The sequence below is a fragment of the Pongo abelii genome, chromosome 12 (assembly GCF_028885655.2).
Source record: "Pongo abelii isolate AG06213 chromosome 12, NHGRI_mPonAbe1-v2.0_pri, whole genome shotgun sequence".
Lineage (NCBI taxonomy): Eukaryota > Metazoa > Chordata > Mammalia > Primates > Hominidae > Pongo > Pongo abelii.
The window spans coordinates 59,612,120-59,635,171 of NC_071997.2; the positions used below are offsets into that span (position 1 = coordinate 59,612,120).

The 23,052-nt window shown below is 36.9% G+C and overlaps 1 protein-coding gene across 4 annotated transcripts in view; it reads left to right on the plus strand.

The window, feature by feature from the left end:
- The window catches only part of EXOC6B (exocyst complex component 6B), a 660,637-nt gene that overhangs the window by 68,263 nt on the left and 569,322 nt on the right, over positions 1-23,052 (plus strand). For all 4 annotated transcript variants that reach the window (XM_054545544.2, XM_024241893.3, XM_063713219.1 and 1 more), the window contains 1 exon segment: positions 16,575-16,740. In XM_054545544.2, the coding sequence (XP_054401519.1) occupies positions 16,575-16,740 (166 nt within the window).

A 23,052-nucleotide genomic window follows, 5' to 3' on the forward strand; every position in this document is an offset into this window, starting at 1 on the left:
TTATAACTTTTTGTAGAGATTGAGATCTTGCTATGTTGCCCGGGCTGGTCGCGAACTCCTTGGCTCAAGCAATCTTCCTGCCTTGGCCTCCCAAAGTGCTGGGATTACAAGCATGAGCCACTGTGCCTGGCCCATATATATGTTTTAAAACCATTTTGATATCATGATTAATTACAAGAGGAAGTTAGAGTATGGAAAAGATACTGAATTTTAAAAATTCTGACCAGTGGTGATTGCTTCTTGGGTTTGTGAGGGATCGATCCTGAGAAGAAGTTTTCATTTCATTTGTCAACCTAAAAAAGAAACTCAGAGAGATAGGCTGTCTAGAACAAAAGATTTTATTTGGTAATAGCAAAGGCTTGCAACCTAGGATGTACATGCTATGAAAATCATAGGCCCACATGAGGAAAGCTGGGACAAACTGGAAATTTTTAAAGACAAAGAGAAATTTACACAAACTGCTTTGAAACAAAACTCATTGGTCTCAGGGACACATTGTAGGAGTTGGCACTAATTCATTTGGGGAGATAGCTGTTGCTAGGCAACTGTCCAGGTCTGAATGTCTTATCTGAAATACTGTAGGCCAGAGGAAATTCCTGTGATAATCTCTGTTTGCTCTGTTTACAAGTACTAACAAGATGTCCAGGTATTTCAGGAATGCAAGGGAGAGAGTTTCTTTATGGCCTTCCCTGACTTCATTTTGGTTAAAGTTTTGACATAAGTGACTCCATTTTGTTATTGTTAACCGCCGCATTATTGTTTTAAGCATTTATTTTATTTTAGATAATTATTGAAAATTAGACTTCTAGTTACACTGAATTTTTGTTGTTGTTTGGTTTTCATTTTAAGTAATATTTTATTGAGCATCTACTATGAACCAGGTACTATTCTAGATTCTTAAATGCATTTTATTTTTTCAGTTGGAAAAGCAATACATGTTTATTTAAGTAATAGATAAAGTAATACAGAAATAGAAAAAATTCAGAATTGCATCATCTAAACATTGTATTAGTTTGCTGGTTTTCTTTCTGTCCTTGAGTGTTTCCTATAGAATTGAATTAAAATATTTGAACATATTTATCTTTAAATTGAATGTGTATATAGTTTTACATCTGTTTTTTCACCTCACCTTCCTTCTTACTCTCCTCTTCCTCTTCCTTTTGCTCATCTTCCTTTTCCTCTCCCTCATCCTTTTTCCTTCATTTTATTATCCTTTCTTTATATAACTGTGGCAACCTGGGAAAGGTAAATGCTTCTATGTACTGGCAATGTGAAAAAGGTTGCTTCATGTGCAAAATGATGATAATAACTATTCTGGTAGGGTTATATTTGGGGAATAAGTGAGTTAGTGAATATAAAATGTTTAACAGGATTTGGCACATATTTTAAAAATGCTTACTTTTACTACTATTTTATAATTTTGGGCTGAATTTAACCTTTAATGGTATGGATGATAGTGCAGTAATAAAATAGCATAGATTAAATTACTGGGTGCTCAAATAATTGGTCTCTGTTTTTGTTTGCTTTTCATATGAGTTGGTACTATAAGTAACTTTTTTCTGCTAATGTTCTTGAGCCATCACTCCAAACTCAGAAATATATATCACAACTTTTTTCAGAACCATGATTAGGTTATAAACCGACTTAGCTGTCCCACATGTTGTGTGGCTGGATTTCCCTACAGACATCTATGATAATCATTTAATAGAATGCTTAATCCAGGCCAAAATAAAGTAATGAAAAATTGTGAAATACCAGGACATTTAGCATTGTCCTTTGTTCAGCTCCCTATGACTCTGCATTACAGTGTCTAGGTTTGGCATGGGACTGATGTTTATCATTATGATACAGAGTTCTTGGCTACTTTTATGTTCTACCAAATATAAATCTTTAACAGACTCCACCTGACAACCCCCCCACAACCCAGTTAAAAACATCCCCCTTAAAAAAAGATTTTGCTAACAAAATGTTTCTCTCCTTTGAGAGTTAACTTTGTAATTTGGAGCATATAACCATGATGTTTGAGAGCTGTCTAACTGTTTCCATTGTTGCAGCCTGATTGTCCATGGTTTAATCATCAGTAGTTAAGAAGTAAAGCAAAAAATAGCTCCAGGCTGCTCAGTACCATAAAAAATTTCCACCTGGAAGCAATTTTTTCTAAAAGCCCATAGGGACTGCTGTCACCCTCCCCCTTCTGTTGGCAACAAGGGCCAGAAACATCAGTTCTCTTCAGAGCCATGTCTTGTTGCAGTTTAATCATCTTCCTTCTCCTAGCTTCCAGAGAAGGTTAGAGGAGAGCTAGGGAAATAACAAATTATTGCCAGACACTACTCTCCTCCTATAATAGATTTCCTTTAGCCATCTAAATTTCTCCTTTTTTTCCTCTGTTTCTTTCTCTGTTTAACATTTTAGCTGAAGTGCAAATTATTTGCACTGCTAGAACTTGAATTAACTTTTTGGTAAAAATATCTGTTATTGAACTCTAGTGCTTCTCTTTGGGGTAAGATGAAATGTTGAAACATTTTTGGGCACTGCTTTGGCTCTTTGTCGCTTTATAATGCTTTCTCTGTGGGATACAGCCATTGTTCCAGGTGTAAACTCTCAAGGAACTCATGGTCTTATAGGGGAGATAGACATGTAAATAAATCATTACTGTATAGAGTGTTCACCGTAGTACCCTTTCAAAAATATGAACACATAAACATTTCAAAGCAAAAGGACATGAACTGTGCTTTCCACCAGTAAATATCATTAGTAGTGGTGCCCATTCATTTCTAGGCCCATTATCCTAATGTAACTTCTGGATAATACTAGGCATTTGTTCAAGAACTTTGAGGCAAAACAAGATGACAGTACTCCTGGTGAAATTCACCTCAAACCACATATGGCTTCATAGGTTCAAGGCCAGTTCAAATTTATAGTGTCAAAGTGAGAGCCAGTTGGTGAATGATTATATCATGACTGTTAAGGAGTAACTCTTATCCTATATCCTTATCATACACTCCTTATCAAGGATAGGGCTAGGTGCTTCAATAGATTTTGTTTCATTAAAAAAAAATAGATTTTTAAATATATTCCTTATCAAACTAAACTATGGGCAGGCACTGTGGCTCACACTTGTAATCTCAGCAGTTTGGGGGGCCAAGGTGGGAGGATCGCTTGAGCCCAGAAGTTTGAGACCAGCCTGGGCAACATAGTGAGACCCCCATCTCTGCAAAAAAAAATTAAAAAAAATTAGCTGAATGTGGTGGTGCATGCCTGTAGTCCCAGCTACTTAGGAGGCGGAGGCTAGAGCGTCCCTTAAGCCCAGAAGTTTGAGGCTGTAAGTGAGCCATGATTGTGCCATTGTGCTGCAGCCTGGGCAACAGAGTGAGATACTGTCTTAAAAAAAAAAAAAAAAAAAAAAGCTATTAAAAAAATGAAATACATAGAACTAGACTAATACATGCTGCAAGAGACTGTTATTGTAGATTAAATTTGGCTGGGTGTGGTGGCTCACACCCTATAATGCCAGCATTTTGGGAGGCTGAGGTGGTAGGATTGCTCGAGGCTAGGAGTTTGACAGCACCCTGGGCAATGTAGCAAGACCTCATCTCAACCAAAAAGAAAAAAAAAAAGAAATTGGTGTCATTTGGGAAAAGATGCCTAATATCAGCAAGTAGGAGAAAAATGGTATTGAATTTGAATCTTTAAAGAATGGACTCATGGTCTTGTTTGGTGTAAATTCCTCCAGAGTATGCAAGCTTAAGCTCTTCATGGTTGCTTTGGTTTTATGAACAGTTTCTTATGTTCTACCTTGTTGGTAAGAAGAGCAGCTTCTGAGATGGGTATGGTGGCTCACACCTGTAATCCCAGTATTTTGGGAGGCCAAGGTGGGAGGATTGCTTGAGCCCAGGAGTTTGAGACCATCCCAGGCAACATAGTGAGACCTTGTCTCTACAAAAAAATGAGCTAGGCATGGTGGTGCCTGCCTGTAGTCCCAGCTACTCAGGAGGCTGAGGCAGGAGGATCGATTGAGCCTGGGACACAGAGTGAGATCCTGTCTCAAAACAAAAACAAAAACAAATCCTAAAAACTAAAAAAGGTGAGGAGCTTCTGTATCAGGTTATAGTAGTTGTATTAAGAAGAGACGTTTTAGGAAAGAGTTGAGTTTTGAGCTGAGCCTTGAAAGATGAGTAGGAATTTGCCAGAGAAGTGATGGTAAGGAGATTGCAGGCAGAGGGAATACATGCTACGCTCAAGGAACTTCAAGTAGAGTTGTAGAGTGAATGTGGGGAGTATTCAGAGATAATGCTGGACATGGAGGGCATCTTACGTACTATGCTAGGGACTTTGGACTTGATCCTGAAACAAGATCCTAAAGTTGTGTGTATGTGTGTGTATTTCTGTCTTTCAATTTCCAAGTACAAGGTCTCATTTAAAAAATTACTGTCAAAGAAGTATTGAAGATGGATTGTTACGAATATAAGAGGAAAGTGATAAAAACAGTGTTCAGAAGAGAGATGATAAGGACATGAGTCAAAGCAGTAGCTGGGGAGAATAGGGAGGGGAAAGAGCATAGAAGAGCCATTGTGGAATTAGAAGCGGTAGGTCTTGGTGACTAGTTCTATGAGGAGGTGTGAGGTGAAGTGAAGTGTCAAGGTTAACGTACATATTTCTAGTTTAGGTAACTCAGTGGCTGGTGTTATCTTCAATTGAGATGGTGAATACTAGGAGCGAAATGTGGGTTCGGGTAGAAAGTTAAAGAATTCTTTTTTTTTTTTTAATTCAAGAGACATGCCCCTTGCCATATTATCTGGGCTGGGTTTGAACTCCTGGGTTCAAGAGATCCTCCCATTTCAGCCTCCTGAGTGGCTGGGACTATAGGTACATGCCACCATGCCCAGCCGAGTAGTTTTTGACATGCACGGTTTGCGATGTCTTTGAGTCAGGTTTATAGGACTTGACAGAGATATATCCTGGTATTATTGCTTTGGTAACCAGACTTGTTTAATACTAACAACTGAGGTATTGATGAGGTCTCTGAGGGTATATATATATATATATATGAAGAGTGAGAAGAAGTGGTCAAGGAGGTATTCAGGGGTAGAGGGAAGAAGAAGAATTATAGAAGGAGATTGAGAATGGGGAGAACCAAGAAGGAGTGTAATAGAAGCCCTGGGAATAGAGATTTTAAAAAAAGGGGATAGTTCATGGTGGCACATACAAAAATGGAGTCAAGTAAATGATGAAATTAAAAGTGAATATTTGATTTGACAATTAATAGTCTTTTATTGACTTTAGCAAGAATAGGTTCATTGTGAGTGGTTATAGGTGAGAAACAGATTACACTGGTTTGAAGAGCGAGTCTAATTTGAGGAAATGGAGGCAGTAAGTATAGTGTGCTCTTTTAAGATCTTAACTGAGAAAAGGCAGGGGTGAGGGAAGGAGGGAAGAGGGAGGGAGGGAGAGAGAGAGAGAGAGAGAGAGAGAGAGAGAGAGAGAAAGGGAAGGGAAAGGATGCCAGAAGGAAATTTATCGGAAGAGAGATTTTCATTTAGTGCATTTTTTTTTCTTTAAAATAATGGGTTGTGTCGTTTTGTTAAGATGGGGGCATGTTTTGAAAGAAATCAGCTTCCCCCCACCAAAGAAAGTATTGATGGAATAACCTTCCTGGAGTGGAAGAGATATGAGATTTTTAGAACATAGGATTAGTCTTTCATTGAGATGACCTATCTATTTCATAGAGATAAGAAGGAACAAATATCAGGGTAGACAGAGATATAGACAGATTTGTGTATTGGAATGCAAGAAGTTAAGAATATTTTGTGCCTAATAAGCCTGAATTTTTTAAATGTAATACATGACAACACCATTTATTGTGAAAGGCAGTTGTAGGATTGAGATTGGCATCTTAAAGAGAATGGTGACAGTTTGGAAATGATGCTGTAAGTAATGGAAGAATGAGCTGATAAAAGACATACCAAAAGTTTGCATGGGTCTAGGGGTCCATATATTTATATAATTAGCTCCATCATAGCAAGCTTCTGCATGCTACCAAAGTTTAGCTATGAAGAGAAGGGATAAATAGGCAGCCAGTTCTAAATGCTTGATAGATGTAACTGAGCAGAGATGGGGCTGCTTTTGGTAAGGCTTATGTCTTTTTATTTTGAGGGTCACAACTTCATTACATCTTTTATCAATTCTAGGAACTTCACAACTATTTAAAAAATTTTTTACCTGTCTCTTATTTCTTACTGGAGCTCCCATTAAACCGGTCGTATTATCCATTCTCTTCTTTAGTGTTTTCCGTCTTTCGTCTTTCTGCATTTTGTACTTTTTATGTATACACCTCCTAGTTAAGTATTTTCCTTTCCATTTCTTGTTTCAAATAACAGTTGTTATAGTTTTTATTCTAAAAGTTCTATATTTCATTTCCAGTTTATCTATTTGTAAACCAAAAATAAAATTTTAAGGTGCCCCCACCATCTCAATGGACCCTTCTTCTCGGTCAAGGGCATTCCAGAGTTAACCTGAAAATCTGAGTCTGATGAGAAACATTTACAGTCTATTCTCTCTGCAGCCTGCTACTTGGAGGCTTCATCTGCATGATAAAACCTTGGTCTCTACAACCGCTTATTGTAACCCAGACATTCCTTTCTACTGATGATAACTCTTTCAGCCAGTTGCCAATCAGAAAAATTTTAAATCTATGTATGACCTGGAAGCCCTTCCCCACTTCAAATTGTCCTGCCCTTCCAGATCATACCAATCTAAATCTTACATGTATTGATTGATGTATTATGTCTTTCTAAAATGTATAATAGCAAGCTGTATCTCAATCACCTTGGACACATGTATCACCTCGGGCACATGTCATCAGGACCTCCTGAGGCTATGTCACAGGCGTGTTCTTAACCTTGGCAAAATAAACTTTGTAAGTTGACTGAGACCTGTCTCAGATATTTTGGGTTCATATATTCATTTTTGATAGTTTTTTTCTTTTCTTGGTAATTCCTTTTTATATTTCTTTAAACATCTTACACATTTATTTTTAATTTATACATATTAATTTTAAGCCATTGCAAGCCTGATTTTGCTATTTGTGTTTCTTCTGATTCTTGTTTTTATACTTTGTTTCCTTGTATGTTTTATGACTTTTGATACTTAAGTTCCAGTTCAAAGGAGTATTATTTGTGAGAATTCCTAGAAGTATAGGTTAAGGCATATTTCTCTGGAGAAGATTTGCCTTTGCTTCAGTCGGTTATTTGAGGGTATTAACAACCATGCTGGGACTACTTTAAAAATAAATTGTCAGTTGAGATTTCTCAGACCACAGAAGACTGATAATAGTATGAGTGTAGACCTCCCTTCTGTGAGAAGGCTGGCATGTACTTTCAAATTATCATGGGAGTTTTCTCCTTCCCTCACCCAGAGCCAACACCAGATAGGCAACTTTACTTGCAGTCTCCCTTTATGAGGAAATGTTTTTCTATTTTATCTTTTACTAATGATGTATTCTGGGGTATCTTCACTTCATTCATTTGAAGGCCTCTGATTTGACTCCCCATCTTGTGTGGGCAATAGGCCATGTCTCTTTTTCTCTGTATGGCTATAAAATAGAAGCATTAGGTCAGAGGTGATTAGAGAGATTAGGTTAGAGGTGGTTAGAGGTGATTAGGAGTTTGATAGTAGAAATGTTTTTCACAGAGTATCCAATCTTCGATACTGTTCATGGAACTTCATCCTATTTTGCCTGCTTTGTTCTTTATTATGTTTTAGGATGGAAACTATTCTGATGCTTTTCATCCATCCTCTTTCATGTACTTAATTGCTTATAGAGTTAAAGAGTTTTAAATTGTGGTCACTTTTGGCCATGGGGTATCAGCAAACAACCACTTATGGGTGAAATTGGACGAGGAGTTGAATGTGGTGTTGTTAGGTCTGGTTCTTTCTCGGAAAATTAGAAAAAGTGTGTGTGTGTGTTTGCGCGTGTGTATGTATGTATGTGTGTGTGTGAGGTATGTATATGTATATATGTGTCACCCACATATATAGCATATATACTATATATAATACATGCATTTATATATATAGTATACACAACATATACATCTACAAATGAGGTTACTTACGTTTATTAGGGTTTGATTCAGAGATTCTAGGAAACTTGCATGGTCTATTTTTTTAAGTCCACATTAAATCTACATGCATAAGTGGATCATGGCTATTCACTGCTGTGTTTCTACCATACTAGTGTTAACCATTATTGGTTTGTCTTTCTCTGTTAATAGCTTAATGATACCTATCATCGGAACCATAATGATAATTTTAAGTATGGAGACCGAAGTGTTTCAACAATTATTCATTTTTCTTTTTTCTCTCAGTAGAATCATGTTTCAATAATTCATACAGTCTCTTAATATTTACATATGCCTTCAGAGTAATTATTTAATTAAATATGTAGGGTGGCGCAAAAGTAATTGTGGTTTTGCCATTATTCTTAATGGCAAACGTTAAAAGTAGTGGCAAAACCGCAATTACTTTCCCCTTTAATGGCAAAAATTAAAAGTAATGGCAAAACCGCAATTACTTTTGCACCACCCTGCTACTTAATGTCTTTTGTAAAGAATCTGGAAGAGTTTTATCAACATGCGCCAGATTCAGACTCATTATGTTGATGATAGATACTAAGTGAACTGGTCATTTCATCTAGCTCCAACATCACATGTTTAAGTGTTAAACTTAACACACTGAATTACATGCAGTGAAACCAGAGCTAACCTACCAAGTGTATTATAACTCCTAAACAACTGTATTAGTACTCTGCTTTCAGCAGTTTTCTAGGTTAGAGTCAATGAGTATCACCAGGCTGTAGAGGTACTTTTTTATATCTTATCTTATAATTGGCAGCAACATTCATGATCTAACTTTTATCTGCCAGATTTCATGACCACCACTGAAAGATGCAATGAAATAAAATCTTTTTGCACTTAACACAAATAGATACAAAGGACAAAGTGAAGCCACTAATAATCCTGTTTTGCCTTTATATCTTCAGTTACTGATGGTGATTACTTGTTCTAATAGTGCGACATTATCATAGTAGCAGTTACGGCAGTCTCTATGTTCTTAATTTGGAGTTTCCTCGTTTTCATTAGTTTATTTCCTAATAGTCTGTTGTTGATTTGACTGATGTTTTGTGACAATTTCCCCTTCTCTACTTTCCTGTGGTATTTAACCAAAACCAGGTTTTAGTAGGCCCTTTGGCTAGGTGTCAGTTGAAACTGCTCCACCCTGCTTTTATTCCTCTGGAAATAGCCATCATTGGGGTTTCCTTCCTGCTTTGAGAGAGATCTGCATCACAGCATTCTTTTGGTTATATGGGCTATCTTTGTGTGAAGCCAGTTGGATACCTTGGTATCTTCAGAGCTGGAGAAAGGATTTGAATGTATTTGATCTCCTGTGGCAGTACAAAAATATGTGGGTATAGTGTTCAGTTAGAATTCATGTTAATTAGCATATGCTTCTCCTGTCATTGATGATGATCTGATTGATCTCCTTCATCGTTATGCACCCAGAGCATCCAGATTACAATACTAAGGTTGGAATTCAACTGATAGACAAACTGAAGTAAGGAGAAGGGACTTTAAACTCCTTTTGACCTCCTGCAGTTTCTCTTTCAACATCATGGACAAATCTGTTTTTCCACTTTATTTTTAACATTTGGAATAAACAAAAATACTAATGATGCTTTTATGGAGCTTAATGAGAAGAAAATGTTTGGGGAATAAAACCATGACAGAAGTTTAAAAACATATATATGAAAAAGAAAAGACCAGAATAAACTCTGGAATTTTTCCTTGAATTAATCAAAAACAAAAACCAAAATGTTCAGTTCATTGTGTCTTGAAGTTCTCCGTGGTTCTGAAAACATCTCAACAGAAATGCTTTGTATTATGGGATACACTTTTGCATCCACCTCTGAAACAACTAGAAATCCTCATCAGTTAGTCTCCTACCTTTCTCCATCTTCATCATATATGGAGGACCTCCTCTGTGCCAGGCTGTGTGCCGAGAGGTAGAGATAAAGTGGGTAAGACATAGTCTCTCCCCACAAGGAGATTAGCATTCTAGTATGGGGAGATTGGCAAGTGAATGGACAATCAGATATAGTTTAATAAATTCTGTAAAAATGATGATCACTGAGGAGGAGCACATAATAGAATCTATGTGATTAGGGAAGGTTTCCCAGAAAAGGTGCAAGCTGAAAATTGAGGGGCAAATGGGAGTTACTCTTAACTAAATTAGAAGCAAAAGGAGAAGAATGGCCTAGGTCCAGGGAACAAGATTGCTTTGTAAAGTGTGTAGACTCTGACTTGCTCTTGGTTGTTTCTTTGATTTGCTTGTTACCTTTGAAGACTGAACAATGTTGCATCATTTAGGATACTTTCCTTTGCAAGTAGCAGAATATCAAGGGAAAGTGGCTTAAACAATGGGAAATTTATTAAGTCATATAACATGATGTTTGGAGATAGGGCTGTTTCAGGATTGCATCACTATCAAAGAGCCAAGTGTTTTCCATTTTCCCCTTTGCCATTCTAAGATTTTTTTTGGGCAATATCTTCTTCCTTTTCAGAATGGTTACTGCATCTTCAAACATTATGCTTTCACAGGACAATGTCTAAGGCAGGAAAAGCAATTTCTTTTCCTGAATGCTTCAGGAAAGAAAACCTTTTCTTGGACCCTCACTGCCAGATTTTCCTTCTCATTGGTGAGATAAGTGTGTCACTGACCACCGTATATTAACTGGTCACTCACAAAGAGAATGCAATTACCATGATTGGTTTACAGACTAATTAATATTTATCCTTTGTGGTAGGACAGAAATATCAGAATGAATTGGGACTCTTCCAATAGGAGGAAGAAGAGAATAGTTGTGTAGGCACAACTAATAGGCAACTTACTCATCTTTAAGTAGAAGTTTGTCTCTGTCTCTCTCTTTTTAAACCACTTAGCTTTGTGTTGGGCTTCATATTGCATTAGCTTTTTCTGTTTTCTTTGGGGGTCAGGCCTAATTGTATTTTAGCAAGTAATTAATTTTGATTAAGGCATTTAACTTGCCTTGGCCTCAGTTTCCTTGAGTGTACAATGAGAGCTTTGTATTCCATCTCTAAGACCTCTTTCAGCTAACATTTTGGGGGCCCATGCCACCTGCTTGCTTTCCTTGTTCTAAGAGATAGACTGATGCAGTAAAGAGGACACTTTCTAGCTATGTGAAGTTGGCAAGTTGCTTCATCTTCTTGGGTTACAGGTTTCTCATTTATAAAATGGGAATAATGTCTAATTTATAAGATGCATTGGATTTAAATGAAATAATACTTATAACATTATTTTTCCTCCTTCTTTGACAAGGAAATTTGAATTAATATAGGCTCTAAGGAAGTGATATAATCCTGTAGTGGTTCGGTACAGGTGAATGGTAAATATTTGTTCAATAGAATTACTCAAGTGCCATTTTATAAATTAAGATCTCTTAATATGCACATGAAATTTAGGTGGGATATGGATATAGTATCATTATGAAATCTAGAACTATGCACCAGATAGTTACACGAGGATAAATAATTTACTTTTTGCACAAACTGGTGGTTTATTTGGGGGTTTTTGGAAACCAGACTCCACATGGCAGCATTTATTTAGTTGAATCAAATTTAGGCTATAAAAAGTTTAGTTAATTTCCATATATTTCTTCTTGTTTGCCTTTTACTAAGTACTATAGTAAAGTATATACTTTACTAAGAATATTATTGAGATTATCACAAATATTTAAACTAGTGGTGCAGTTTATTGCATAGATTGTCTTGTTTAACTGCAACATAACCTGGACATGTCAAAAACCTATGCCTTTGTTCTCAAGATCCTGCTTTCTAATAGTAATGGAAATTTAAACATTAGAGTACCTTACATATCATTTAGTAATCAGCTATAAGTCTCTGACCAACAGGTATTATGGAATATAGTTTTTAGATTTTTAAGCAGTCCTGTTTACTTGTAAGGCCACATCATTTCAAGGAATGTTAGAAAGGGGCCATCACTAGATGGCAGTCTTTCTCTACCTTAAGGTATTTGTTAAAAGAAAAAAATGCCACACTTTGTTGGACTGCATTGTTGACTACTGATATTAGATTAGCTTCAGTAGTAAATTTCTGACCTTTTCAGTGTTTAAGTCTTGTTTATTTTTGTTTTTAGCCTTTTATATCTGATGGATATGTTGGTTAGCAAGGTGTTATATTTAAATATGCTTGAAATGCTGATTCATGGTGAACTGTTAGGTAGTGATCAGTTCATAATTGCCTTTTCCTTTGGTAGACAATTTGAAATAAAATCTTTAAATTTGTGGTTTTTAAGCTATTTGGTAACCAGATGGAAACTATGGGAAACTTTTTTTCTTAAAAATGCTTATGTACATCTACCTATATATACAAAATCCGCATAGGATCTGGGAATCATGGATTTCCTGAAACATACCTATGGAACACAAAGTCTTTTAAATATAGTCTTTATCCCCTGTTTTAAATATGGGTGTTTTACATTTTATTCTTTCTTTTTTTTTTAATTCTCAAAATACTCTGGGAATCTACTGCAAACCTTTCATGTTATTCTGCATAATAATTAAAGAGAACATTACAATCATAATGGTCCTAAGATAGGAGTAACAGATGGAGAGTAGTGATAAGCAGGTAGAAACTTTATTAACTTGTGTTTTATTTTGTTTTTTAAAGAGATGGGATCTCACTATGTTGACCAGGCTGGTTTCGAGCTCCTGGCCTCAAAGCAATCCCTCTATCTTGGCCTCCCAAAGTGCTGGGATTACAGGTGTGGGCCACCACCCCTGATCCATTAACTTGTTTTGAACTACTGCCTATTTATACTATTCTACAAATGTATGATCTTAGCATTATTGACTAAACTTGAAAGTGGAGGCGAATTGTAGATACTTAAAGCTAAGCTAGTACTTTTAAGAGAATTGTAATTGATTGCTTCCTGTTTTCTAGATGAGAAAGTTGAGGGTCAGAGAGATTAACTGGACTGGCCAAAGACCTATATATAGCAAGCTAATTACAGTGCTAAGATGAAGGCCACATAGTCAGGCAGCTAAAATCCACATTTCCTTTCTTAGGTTTTTGATTTTTTTTTTTCTTTAAATGGGAAGATCAGAGAGCCTAGGGAGGCATTATTAATATAAGTTCTGCATTTCTTAACTTTGGAATTTGCTTTTCTGTGAGGTTGTCTTTTGTGACCTTACTGTAGATCTCTGGAGGGAAGAAATGAAAAGAAGTTTTACCCAGTAGAATGAACTATACTTGCCATTTAACTTAGAAGTATATTGAGTCAAGTCAGGGTGTACTGAATTTGAAACCAAGAGATTGTCTACTATTGAATAATATATCAGCTTATGCAATTTACATTGAGGAGTTTTCGGTGATTCTTCGCGTTTTCCAAGTGTCAAGGTGAATGAGTATCTTTACATGGAAACCTTTCTTTTCCTTTCCTTTGAAAAGGGGAAAAGTGTATTTGAGATTACTTGAAATGTCAATGGTAGATTCTCTTATGTATTCCAAACAGCTTTTTCAGGCAAGTGGTTATTCTACAGTTTTCCTACTTGTCAAAGCAGAGATTGTTTATAATTTATTTGACAATCTCCCTTTATTTCAAAGGAAGGAGAATGAATCCAGATTGCTCTGCCTTTTCTGAAGTCAGTGTTCAGAATCTTGACTGGAAGCCAAACATGTACAGTCATATGTTGCTTAGCAGAGAGGATATTTTCTGAAAAATGTGTCATTAGGTGATTTCATTGTTGTGTGAACATCATAGAGTATACTTACACAAGCCTAGATGGTATATAGCCTACTACACACCTAGGCTATATGATGTAGCCTATTGCTACTAGGCTGCAAACCTGTACAGTATGTTGCTGTACTTAATACTGTAGGCAGTTATAACATACTGGTAAGTATTTGTATATCTAAATATAGAAAAGGTAATGTGTTGCACTACAATACAAAGCCTATGACTTCACTAGATAATACAATGGGACCACCATTATATATGTGGTCCATCGTTAACTAAAACATTATTATGCAGTGCATGACTATTCGGTTCATCTATGGTTACTGCTGAGTTTCGGGTGGTAGAACTGACCTTCTGAAGGGGGGCGTGGTTTCTGATCCACAGGATCAGGATAGTGATCCAGTACCCAGAAAGGATTATAGAACCAGAAAATGTTGGCAATGAGCAAATGAGTATTTCTTGAACAAATGTCAGAAATCAAAGAGTCCTTAGAGATAGTGTTAGTCATTCTTTAGTCAATGAATGTTTACTTATTGTCTACTACCTGTCTGGCACTGTTATAGAGGTACAGTATGACAGACAAAATTCTTGCCCTTGAACTTATAATCTAGTTGAGGTGGGTTGTGGGGAGGCAGAGATAGACAACATATCATGGACGGTGAGAAGGAAGAGATTGTTCAAAGGTATAGGGGATGAGCATTACTAGTATAAGAGCTGCAAAAACAAAATTCTTGAGGCAGGAAGAGGCGTTAAAAAAAAGCCAGGGTAGCTGGAACATAGAGGATGGAAGGGAATTTGGGTGGGAACTAGAGAGAGGAGAGAAATGAGGTTAGAGAGGTAATGTGAGGTTACATTATGTAGGGCCTTACAGGCAGCAGTAAAGAATCAAGATTTTAATTCTGATCATTTTCATTACTGTGTGGAGTGTCTGTTTTGGGGCAGGGGGTGGAGTAGATGGAATGTGCAGAATGGAGACTGTTAGGAGGCTGTTGCATTGGTCCATTGTGGTGGTAGTATAGATTTAGATCATGTTTTAGTGGAAATGGTGGAATATGGTAAATGTTAAGACATGTTTAGGAGGTTGAGTTGTCAGGACTTATTAATGTATTGGATAGGGTATGTGATGGAAAGAGATAGATTAGGAGTCATTCCTAGATTTTTGGCTTGGGCAACTGTATAGTGCCTTTAGCTGTGATGGGATGGATAGGTGGTTGGGAAATTTGAGGAGGAACAGGTATGGGAGTGGAGATATGTTAGTAATAAATATTTTTTTTTCTATGTTAAATACTGAGATGGCTTTTAAAAACCCAGTTGGAATTAAATAGTAGCTGGATATTTGAATCTAGTGCTCAGGGAAATGCTCTGAATTATAGATTAGGAAATCAGCACTACAGAGATGATATTTTAAAGCCATGGAATTAGATGGCTTCGCTTAATGAGAGAGCATAGGTGGAGAAGAGAAGTTTTAGGAATACTTCGGAATGTAATAGAGGAGGAGGAGCTGAGAATGGAGATTGAGAAGGCACATCAGTGAGAGGTTAAGAAACATGTTAGTGTGGTATCATTGAAGTCTACGGGAGAGAGTGTTTAAAGAAGGAGAGAATATAAAACCATATCAAATGCTGCTATTAGGTGGAGTACAATGAATACTTTAGTAAGGCAAAGAAGTGAGGAAGTGGAAGGGAGTTTTGCTGGGAAGGGGAGGGGGATGCGTAGTTAAGGGCAGGATTTAAAAAGACATGTATAGGCTGTGCGTGGTGGCTCATGCCTGTAATCTCAGCACTTTGGGAGGCAAAGGTGTGAGGACTGTCCAAGGCCAGGAGTTCAAGATCAACCTGGCCAACATATTGAGACTTCATCTTTCATTAAAAAAATAAAAACAATTATATTTAAAGAAAAGTCATGTTTATATACCCATGAGAATCATCTAGTAAAGAGGGAGAAATATATGTTACCGAGGAGGGATAAATGGGAAAACTTGCAGGAATAAAATTCTTGAGACAACAAGAGGGACTGAATTGTAGATAAGAGCTTGGAACACTTATTTTATCGTTACTGATGGGTGGAGAGTAGGAGCTACAAATGTAAAGTAGACTGGTTGATTTTAATGAGGGAAGAGGAGGTAGTTCTTTCTGTCTGTTTTTTTCTGTAAAGTATATAGTCAGATCAGCAGCTGAGGCTGAAGGTATGAACATTTGAGGAGAGGACAAGGTAAGGTTCCCACACATAAGTACTTTAGAATACAAAGTGATTTTTCTGGGATGTGAGATGGGGGAATAGTTGTAGTAGAATTATCTAGCGATATTGACTGCCTAATTTAGATTTGTAGTTACATGGCTACCCTGAGTCTAGCCAGCACAGCTGTGTGTTTTTTCTCTAGCTGTGTTCAATTTCTTGAATATGCTCATGGAGCAATTGGATAGTTGAATTTAACTAAAATTGAGCATTTCTAGACTAGTTAAATTGAGAAAGAAAGATACAAGGGAGTTGTAATTCAGTCTTTTAATTTTATGATGAGAATTTTGTGACAAATACTGTCAGGCACTCAAATATTTTGGAATGAATAAGAAAGCAAAAGTTTGGATTTTCCTTAAAAATACTCATTTAACAATGAGGCATGTTAATATACAATTGGATTATTTTGTGGCTTATGTGCCCTAAATTTGCTTCTGGATTTATAATTTTGTTTTTCCTTCTTAGAAGTAACCATGGTATAATCTTCGTGCCATTTTTTTTTAAAGGTCTGTTTATGATGGTGAAGAACATGGACGTTTCATGGAGAAGCTTGAAACTCGTATCCGTAATCACGACCGAGAAATTGAGAAAATGTGCAACTTTCATTACCAGGGCTTTGTGGACTCTATAACTGAACTGCTGAAAGTGAGAGGAGAAGCCCAGAAACTCAAAGTAAGAAGGCTCTAAGAGATACTGTTTCTCCCTCCTGTGTTGGGGTTTTGATTAGGATTAAAGGATTAAGGATTATAACGCAGAACACATATTTGTAGTGAAGATTTTTGTATAATTAGAAAGGAATTTATACTGAAACGTACATTCTTGAGAGTATGGCTTTTTAGCTAAAAAGAATACCCCCCACCTTTTTTTTTGAGGCGGAGTCTCGCTCTGTCGCCCAGGCTGGAGTGCAGTGGTGCGATCTCGGTTCACTGCAAGCTCCGTCTCCCGGGTTCACGCCATTCTCCTGCCTCAGCCTCCCTAATAGCTGGGATTACAGGCGCCCGCCACCACGCCCGGCTAATTTTTTTTGTATTTTTAGTAGAGACGGAGTTTCACCGTGTTAGCCAGGATGGTCTCGATCCCCTGACGTCGTGATCTGCCCGCCTCGGCCTCCCAAGGTGCTGGGAGTACAGGCGTGAGCCACCACGCCCAGCCAAGATTACCCTTTTAAAGTTATATTTTAATTGGGATAACTGCGTGTGGACCAGAACCAGTGATCAGTAGCTGGTTCTTTTAAACAGAAACTCAGTTTGACTCTTCATGTTTCTGTTTCCTTGCTGGATAAAAGCTATCATTGTAGAATGATAGAATTTCAAGGCATTGCTATAAAATTCTTTGTAGCATGCCACCTAGGCCAAAAGAAAAAAACCACTGGTTGTTGTGGAGGGTCTTCTACCAAAGAATGAAGGTTATTTCCCGGTGTGGCCGATTAAGGTCCAGGAAGGAGGCTAGGCACATTTGGTCCCTGGCATAGCAAAGTCACTTATCTTAGATAACTCACTTTGCTTATTGATCTTAAATCTAACTACTTCAGTAAGCTCTTCTGTTATTTCTAATAATTTATATGTAGTTGGAGTTTTCTATGTAAACACTCCTCATATGATCTGTAAGTAATAACAGTTTTATTTTCTTCTTTCAAGTCCTTATGCTTTTAATTCTTTTTTTCTTATTGAAATTTGAATTAGAATCCTAAAAGGATTTTCCTGGGCATGGGGTTAACTTGACAGTAAGTGTAAAATTCGTTTAAAAAATATATTGGTAAGGAAAGCAAAGAAACAGTTTTACTGAGGGGCAAAGTGGGCTGTCAGACATTACATTGTATTCTAAAGCTATAATAATTTAAAAACTCAATTGATTGCAGATAGTTTCATGACCTAAATCACATGAAACTATCAAATTTCTTATTTTATTTAGCATGAATTTTTGTGTTTTGCTGCAGAAATATTAGCATGTTTGATTATATGGTGCTATCCTAGTCCCCATTGGGTGGGGGTATTATGTAATATACAATATTTACCTTAATATCTTTAAAAAATTTCCAAAATTCTTAAGTTTAAACGCATTAGGTCCTAAGGTTTAAAAAAGAATTTATGGACCTGTACAACAGTATCCAGCCATCTTAAGAAATTATATTGCCATCACAATTAAATCTCTCAATAGTACCCCTCTCAGTTGCTTTCTCTACTCTAGAGGTAACAGTCTTTTGATTTATTGTTAATGTTCTTTAATGCTTAACTATTTTCATTTAAAGTAAGTTAGGTCTTTTCCTTATTCAACATACTGAAATTAATTTCAGAGGAACTAAAAAGTTAAATGTAAAAAATAAAACCATGAAAGAACTAGTAGAAAATATAGGTGAATATTTATATTATTTTGAGACATTTCCAAACAAAATTTCTAAACCAGAAAGAAAAAATTGATAGATGTAACAACATTAAAAGGAAAGAACTTATTCTACCTACAAATTAAAACTTAAAAGGCAAATAATAAAAAATACTTACAAACACATATGGCAAATTGTTGATATCCTTATATATGAAGATTCTTGATAAATTAATAGGAAAAATGTGAACATTCTAATAGAAAAATGAGAAATACACAATAACGTACAGTTTACATAGGAAGAAATACAAAGGAGCTCTACAATTTAGAAAAAAATTAAAGGAATGCAAATTTAAACAATAAGGTGCCAATACTTAAAACCCCACGTAATTTTAGGATTTATTCTAAGGCTGTAAGTGCATGTACAAGGATGTTCATATGATGTTTTCTTTTAATAGGTAAAACTTAAAAGTGTTCCTAACATCACTTAATAGAGGATTACTAAAAGAAATTGTGGTGCATCTATTTGAAATAATAATAAACTACAGTATAGAGGATATTTGACATGGGAAAGTATTAGAGATGTTTGCTTAATGTATAAAGCTGATTAAAATGTATGAACAGTATGACTATTTTTATAAACTAAATGCACATACTTTACATGTAAATAAATAAGCATTAAAGAAGATTAGAAGACTATATACCAAAATGTTATCAATAATCCCTTGATAATAAATAATTTTAATGTTTTCATTCTTGGGCCTTATGCCTCAGCCTCCCAGGTAGCTAGGACTACAGGTGTGTACCACCATGCCTGGCCAATTTTTGAATTTTTAGTAGAGATGGGGTTTTGCCATATTGGCCAGGCTGGTCTTGAACTCCTGTCCTCAAGTGATCTGACCGTCTCAGCCTCCCAAAGTGTTGGTATTATAGGCATGAACCACCATGCCTGACCATATTAAAGAATCTTAATAGTGTGTCTTTCTATGTATTGGTCTATACATTTGTAATCCTTAAATTTTGTGGGCTGATAAGCCTCAGCTGGACAAAAGTATCTGAAATGCTTTTCTTTGTATTTTAAGTTTCCTGCAGTTTCAACTGACAATTTTGAATGTTCATTAGAAAACTCAGTGTTAAAGTGTACATATTTAAAACAAAATTTTCATTCAATATGGGAAAATGATAAGTTGAAATCCATGTTAAAAAATGAGGAAGACTAAAACTAAGGAGATGGTGAAGAAGGGGCAGACTGCAGAGATGCTTATGAGATATGGTATCTCATATATCTGGAATAGAGCCCATGACTCTTAGGTTTCTGGTTTGGGTGACTCAGTAGTTGGTAGTTCTAGTCATTCATATGGGGAATGAAATGGAGAGGGCCAGAATCTCATGAATAGTTTGAATCTTCTTTCTGAAAAATGTATACATGCATGAGAACATGAGAGTGTAAATTGAGAACAATTTCTGATGACTTCATAGAGAAGCCCATAGAGTGAGTCCTCTAGGGCATGCTTCCCAACCCTTTTCTTGTCACAGCACACATAGAAAGTCATATTTGAATGGCAGGCACCTAAGAATAAGCTAGAGTGTTTTTAGGGGAACATGAGGCTTGTTTTAAAAAAACTTTACATTTTCTTTATGTATTATAATAAGAAAAATAAAATACAGAGTATTAGGATATATTACAAATATATAGAAATGTTCTAAACATATAGAACTGTTCTAAACATTCTAAAATGTTTCATCATTTTAAAATGAGAAACTTGAACTTGCTACCGTAAAATAACTTTTTTTTTTTTGAGACAGAGTCTTGCTCTGTTGCCTAGGCTAGAGTGCAGCAGCGTGATCTTGGTTCACTGCAACCTATGCTTCCCAGGTTCAAGCGATTATCCTTCCTCAGCCTCCCAAATAGCTGGAATTACAGGTGCACCACCATGCCTGGCTAATTTTTGTATTTTTGGTAGAGACGGGGTTTCACCATGTTGACCAGGCTGGTCTGGGACTCCTCAGCCTAGGAGTTCTGCCCACCTCAGCCTCTCAAAGTGCTGGGATTACAGGTCTGAGCCACTGCACTCAGCCTGAAATAACTTTTTAAATATTTAGTTTTCTGCTTAAAATGACTATATGCCATGCAAATGTAATCAAGAATTTAAAAATGATAACCTCTTTGAATTTCTCATAGACACTATTCAAGAGAAACTTTTCTTATAAGTAGGTGATACAAAACACTGAATTATTTCTACATCTATTAAAAAAGTGAACCATCTGAAAGTATATTAAAGAACTTTTTTTTTTTTTAAATTTTTTTTGAGGCAGAGTCTCACTCTGTTGCCCAGGCTAGAGCTCAGTGGCACAATCTTGGCTCACTGCAACATCTGCCTCCTGGGTTCAAGCGATTCTTGTGCCTCATGCCTCAGCCTCCCAAGTAGCTAGGACTACAGGCATGTACCACCATGCCTGGCCAATTTTTGTATTATTAGTAGAGAGGAGGTTTTGCCGTGTTGGCCAGGCTGATCTTGAACTCCTGTCCTCGAGTGATCTGACCATCTCAGCCTCCCAAAGTGTTGGTATCAGCCTCCCAAAGTGTTGGCATGAACCACCATGTCTGGCCATATTAAAGAATCTTAATAGTGCGTCTTTCTATTTATTGGTCCATACATTTGTAATCCTTAAATTTTGTGGGCTGATCAGCCTTAGCTGGACAAAAGTATCTGAAATGCATGAAAACAAAGATATGGGGTTTCCTGCCAGGACCTGTGTATGCTATTTGTCCTCACCTAGCCATCCCATCTTCCTATACTCATCTTGGGCTGTTCTTTTCTATGCTTCTTAGATACCTCTATCCCACACTTCTCCCATAGCTCCTTGGTGCCCTGGTCCATGATAGTCAGCACAATGTTTTGTCTCTGGTTATCGAAGTAGTCATGTGGTGGAATACCTCCTTGGCAGGGTAGTACTGAATATAGCTCATAATGCTCCTGAATTGCTGATATCACTTGCTGGTTGGTACTCATCTTCTTTTCCTCTTACTTCCCTTGCCCGCCATCAAATTTCTTCAAGTTGCAAATTCCTTCAACTTGCTGAGGATGCCCCAGCAGGAATACTTGAACTGGAGGCTACTGGTTTAGGGTTTTAGTCTGTTTCAGGCTCCACCCAGTTACTTTGAGGGCAGAGGGGATTAATGTCTAGCAGGACACCTGGGACACTCTGCTCTAGGGGGATCCATTTGACCTAGGTTCAGAATCTATGAAATAAAAAGTTTCCTGAACTCTAGAAAATAGTTTAGACAATGTAAAAAGTATTAACAACTGTCAATCCTATTTCAACATACCAGTGAAAAGAAATTGTAATCTAAGATGCCCATTATTTCTTTTGATTCTCAGTGTATACATACACACACTTATCTTCTTTGAAATAAATGAAGTAGCATCCTAGACAGCTGGTATAGTTTCTTTTTTTTTTTTATTTATTTTTAGTTTTTTGAGACAGGTGTTGCTCTGTCAACCCAGTCTGGAGTGCAGTGGCATGATCTCGGCTCACTGCAACCTTTGCCTCCCAAGTTCAAGTGGTTCTCCTGCTCAGCCTCCTAAGTAGCTGGGACTACAGGTGCATGCCACCACACCCAGCTAATTTTTGTATTTTTGTAGAGATGGGGTTTCACCATGTTGGCCAGGCTGGTCTCGAACTCCTGGCCTCAAATGATCTGCTGCCTCAGCCTCCCAGAATGCTGGGATTATAGGCGTGAGCCACTGCTCCTGGCCTTTTTTTATTGTTACGCATTGAAATAGTTATTGAATGGTATTGACACAGTTATTATCTTTATTTATTTTTTTGAGACAGAGTTTCGCTCTTTTGCCCAGGCTAGAGTGAAGTGGCATGATCTTGGCTCACTGCAACCTCCACCCCTGCAACCCGTGTCCCCCCACCGGGTTCAAGTGATTTTCCTGCCTCAGCCTCCCAAGTAGCTGGGATTATAGGCATGCACTACCATGCCCAGCTAATTTTTGTATTTTTAGTAGAGACTGGGTTTCACCATGTTGGCCAGGCTGGTCTCAAACTCCTGACCTCAGGTTGATCCACCTGACAAGGCCTCCCAAAGTGCTAGGATTACAGGTGTGAGCCACTGCACCCAGCCCACAGTTATTATCTTTCTTACTGGAATCATTCATTAGGTTCCTAGGGATATGTTTTAGGTCCATGGTTTGCATGAAATTAATTTAGTGTGCCTTGATCAGTATTTTTGACAAAAACTGAAATTAAATATAATCGAATTGAATAGAAAACAAGAGAGTGCATTACATGTACTAAGGATAAACATTGTTTCTTGAAAATTGTGTGTGTGTTCCCTATACTTGTGTACTGAGTTGCAATGGAAAATGTATTTTTTACAGTGAGTTTAAGGTGAAAAAAAGTGAGAAATGTTGCCTTCATAAGGCAAACAAGGCTACTCTAGTAGATAATGTTGCTGAATGTAGGAGTATTATGGAGGGTTGTATTTTAGGAGACCTCCAGTTTAGGATAAAAAATATCTAATTTATTGTTGAATAACTACTGTAATGGGGATAGCATTATCACCCAAGGAAGCCCGTATGATTTTTATTCACATTGCTTGAACACTTTTTCTTATATTGAGCTGAATACTGTTTTCTAGTAACAAACATTGGT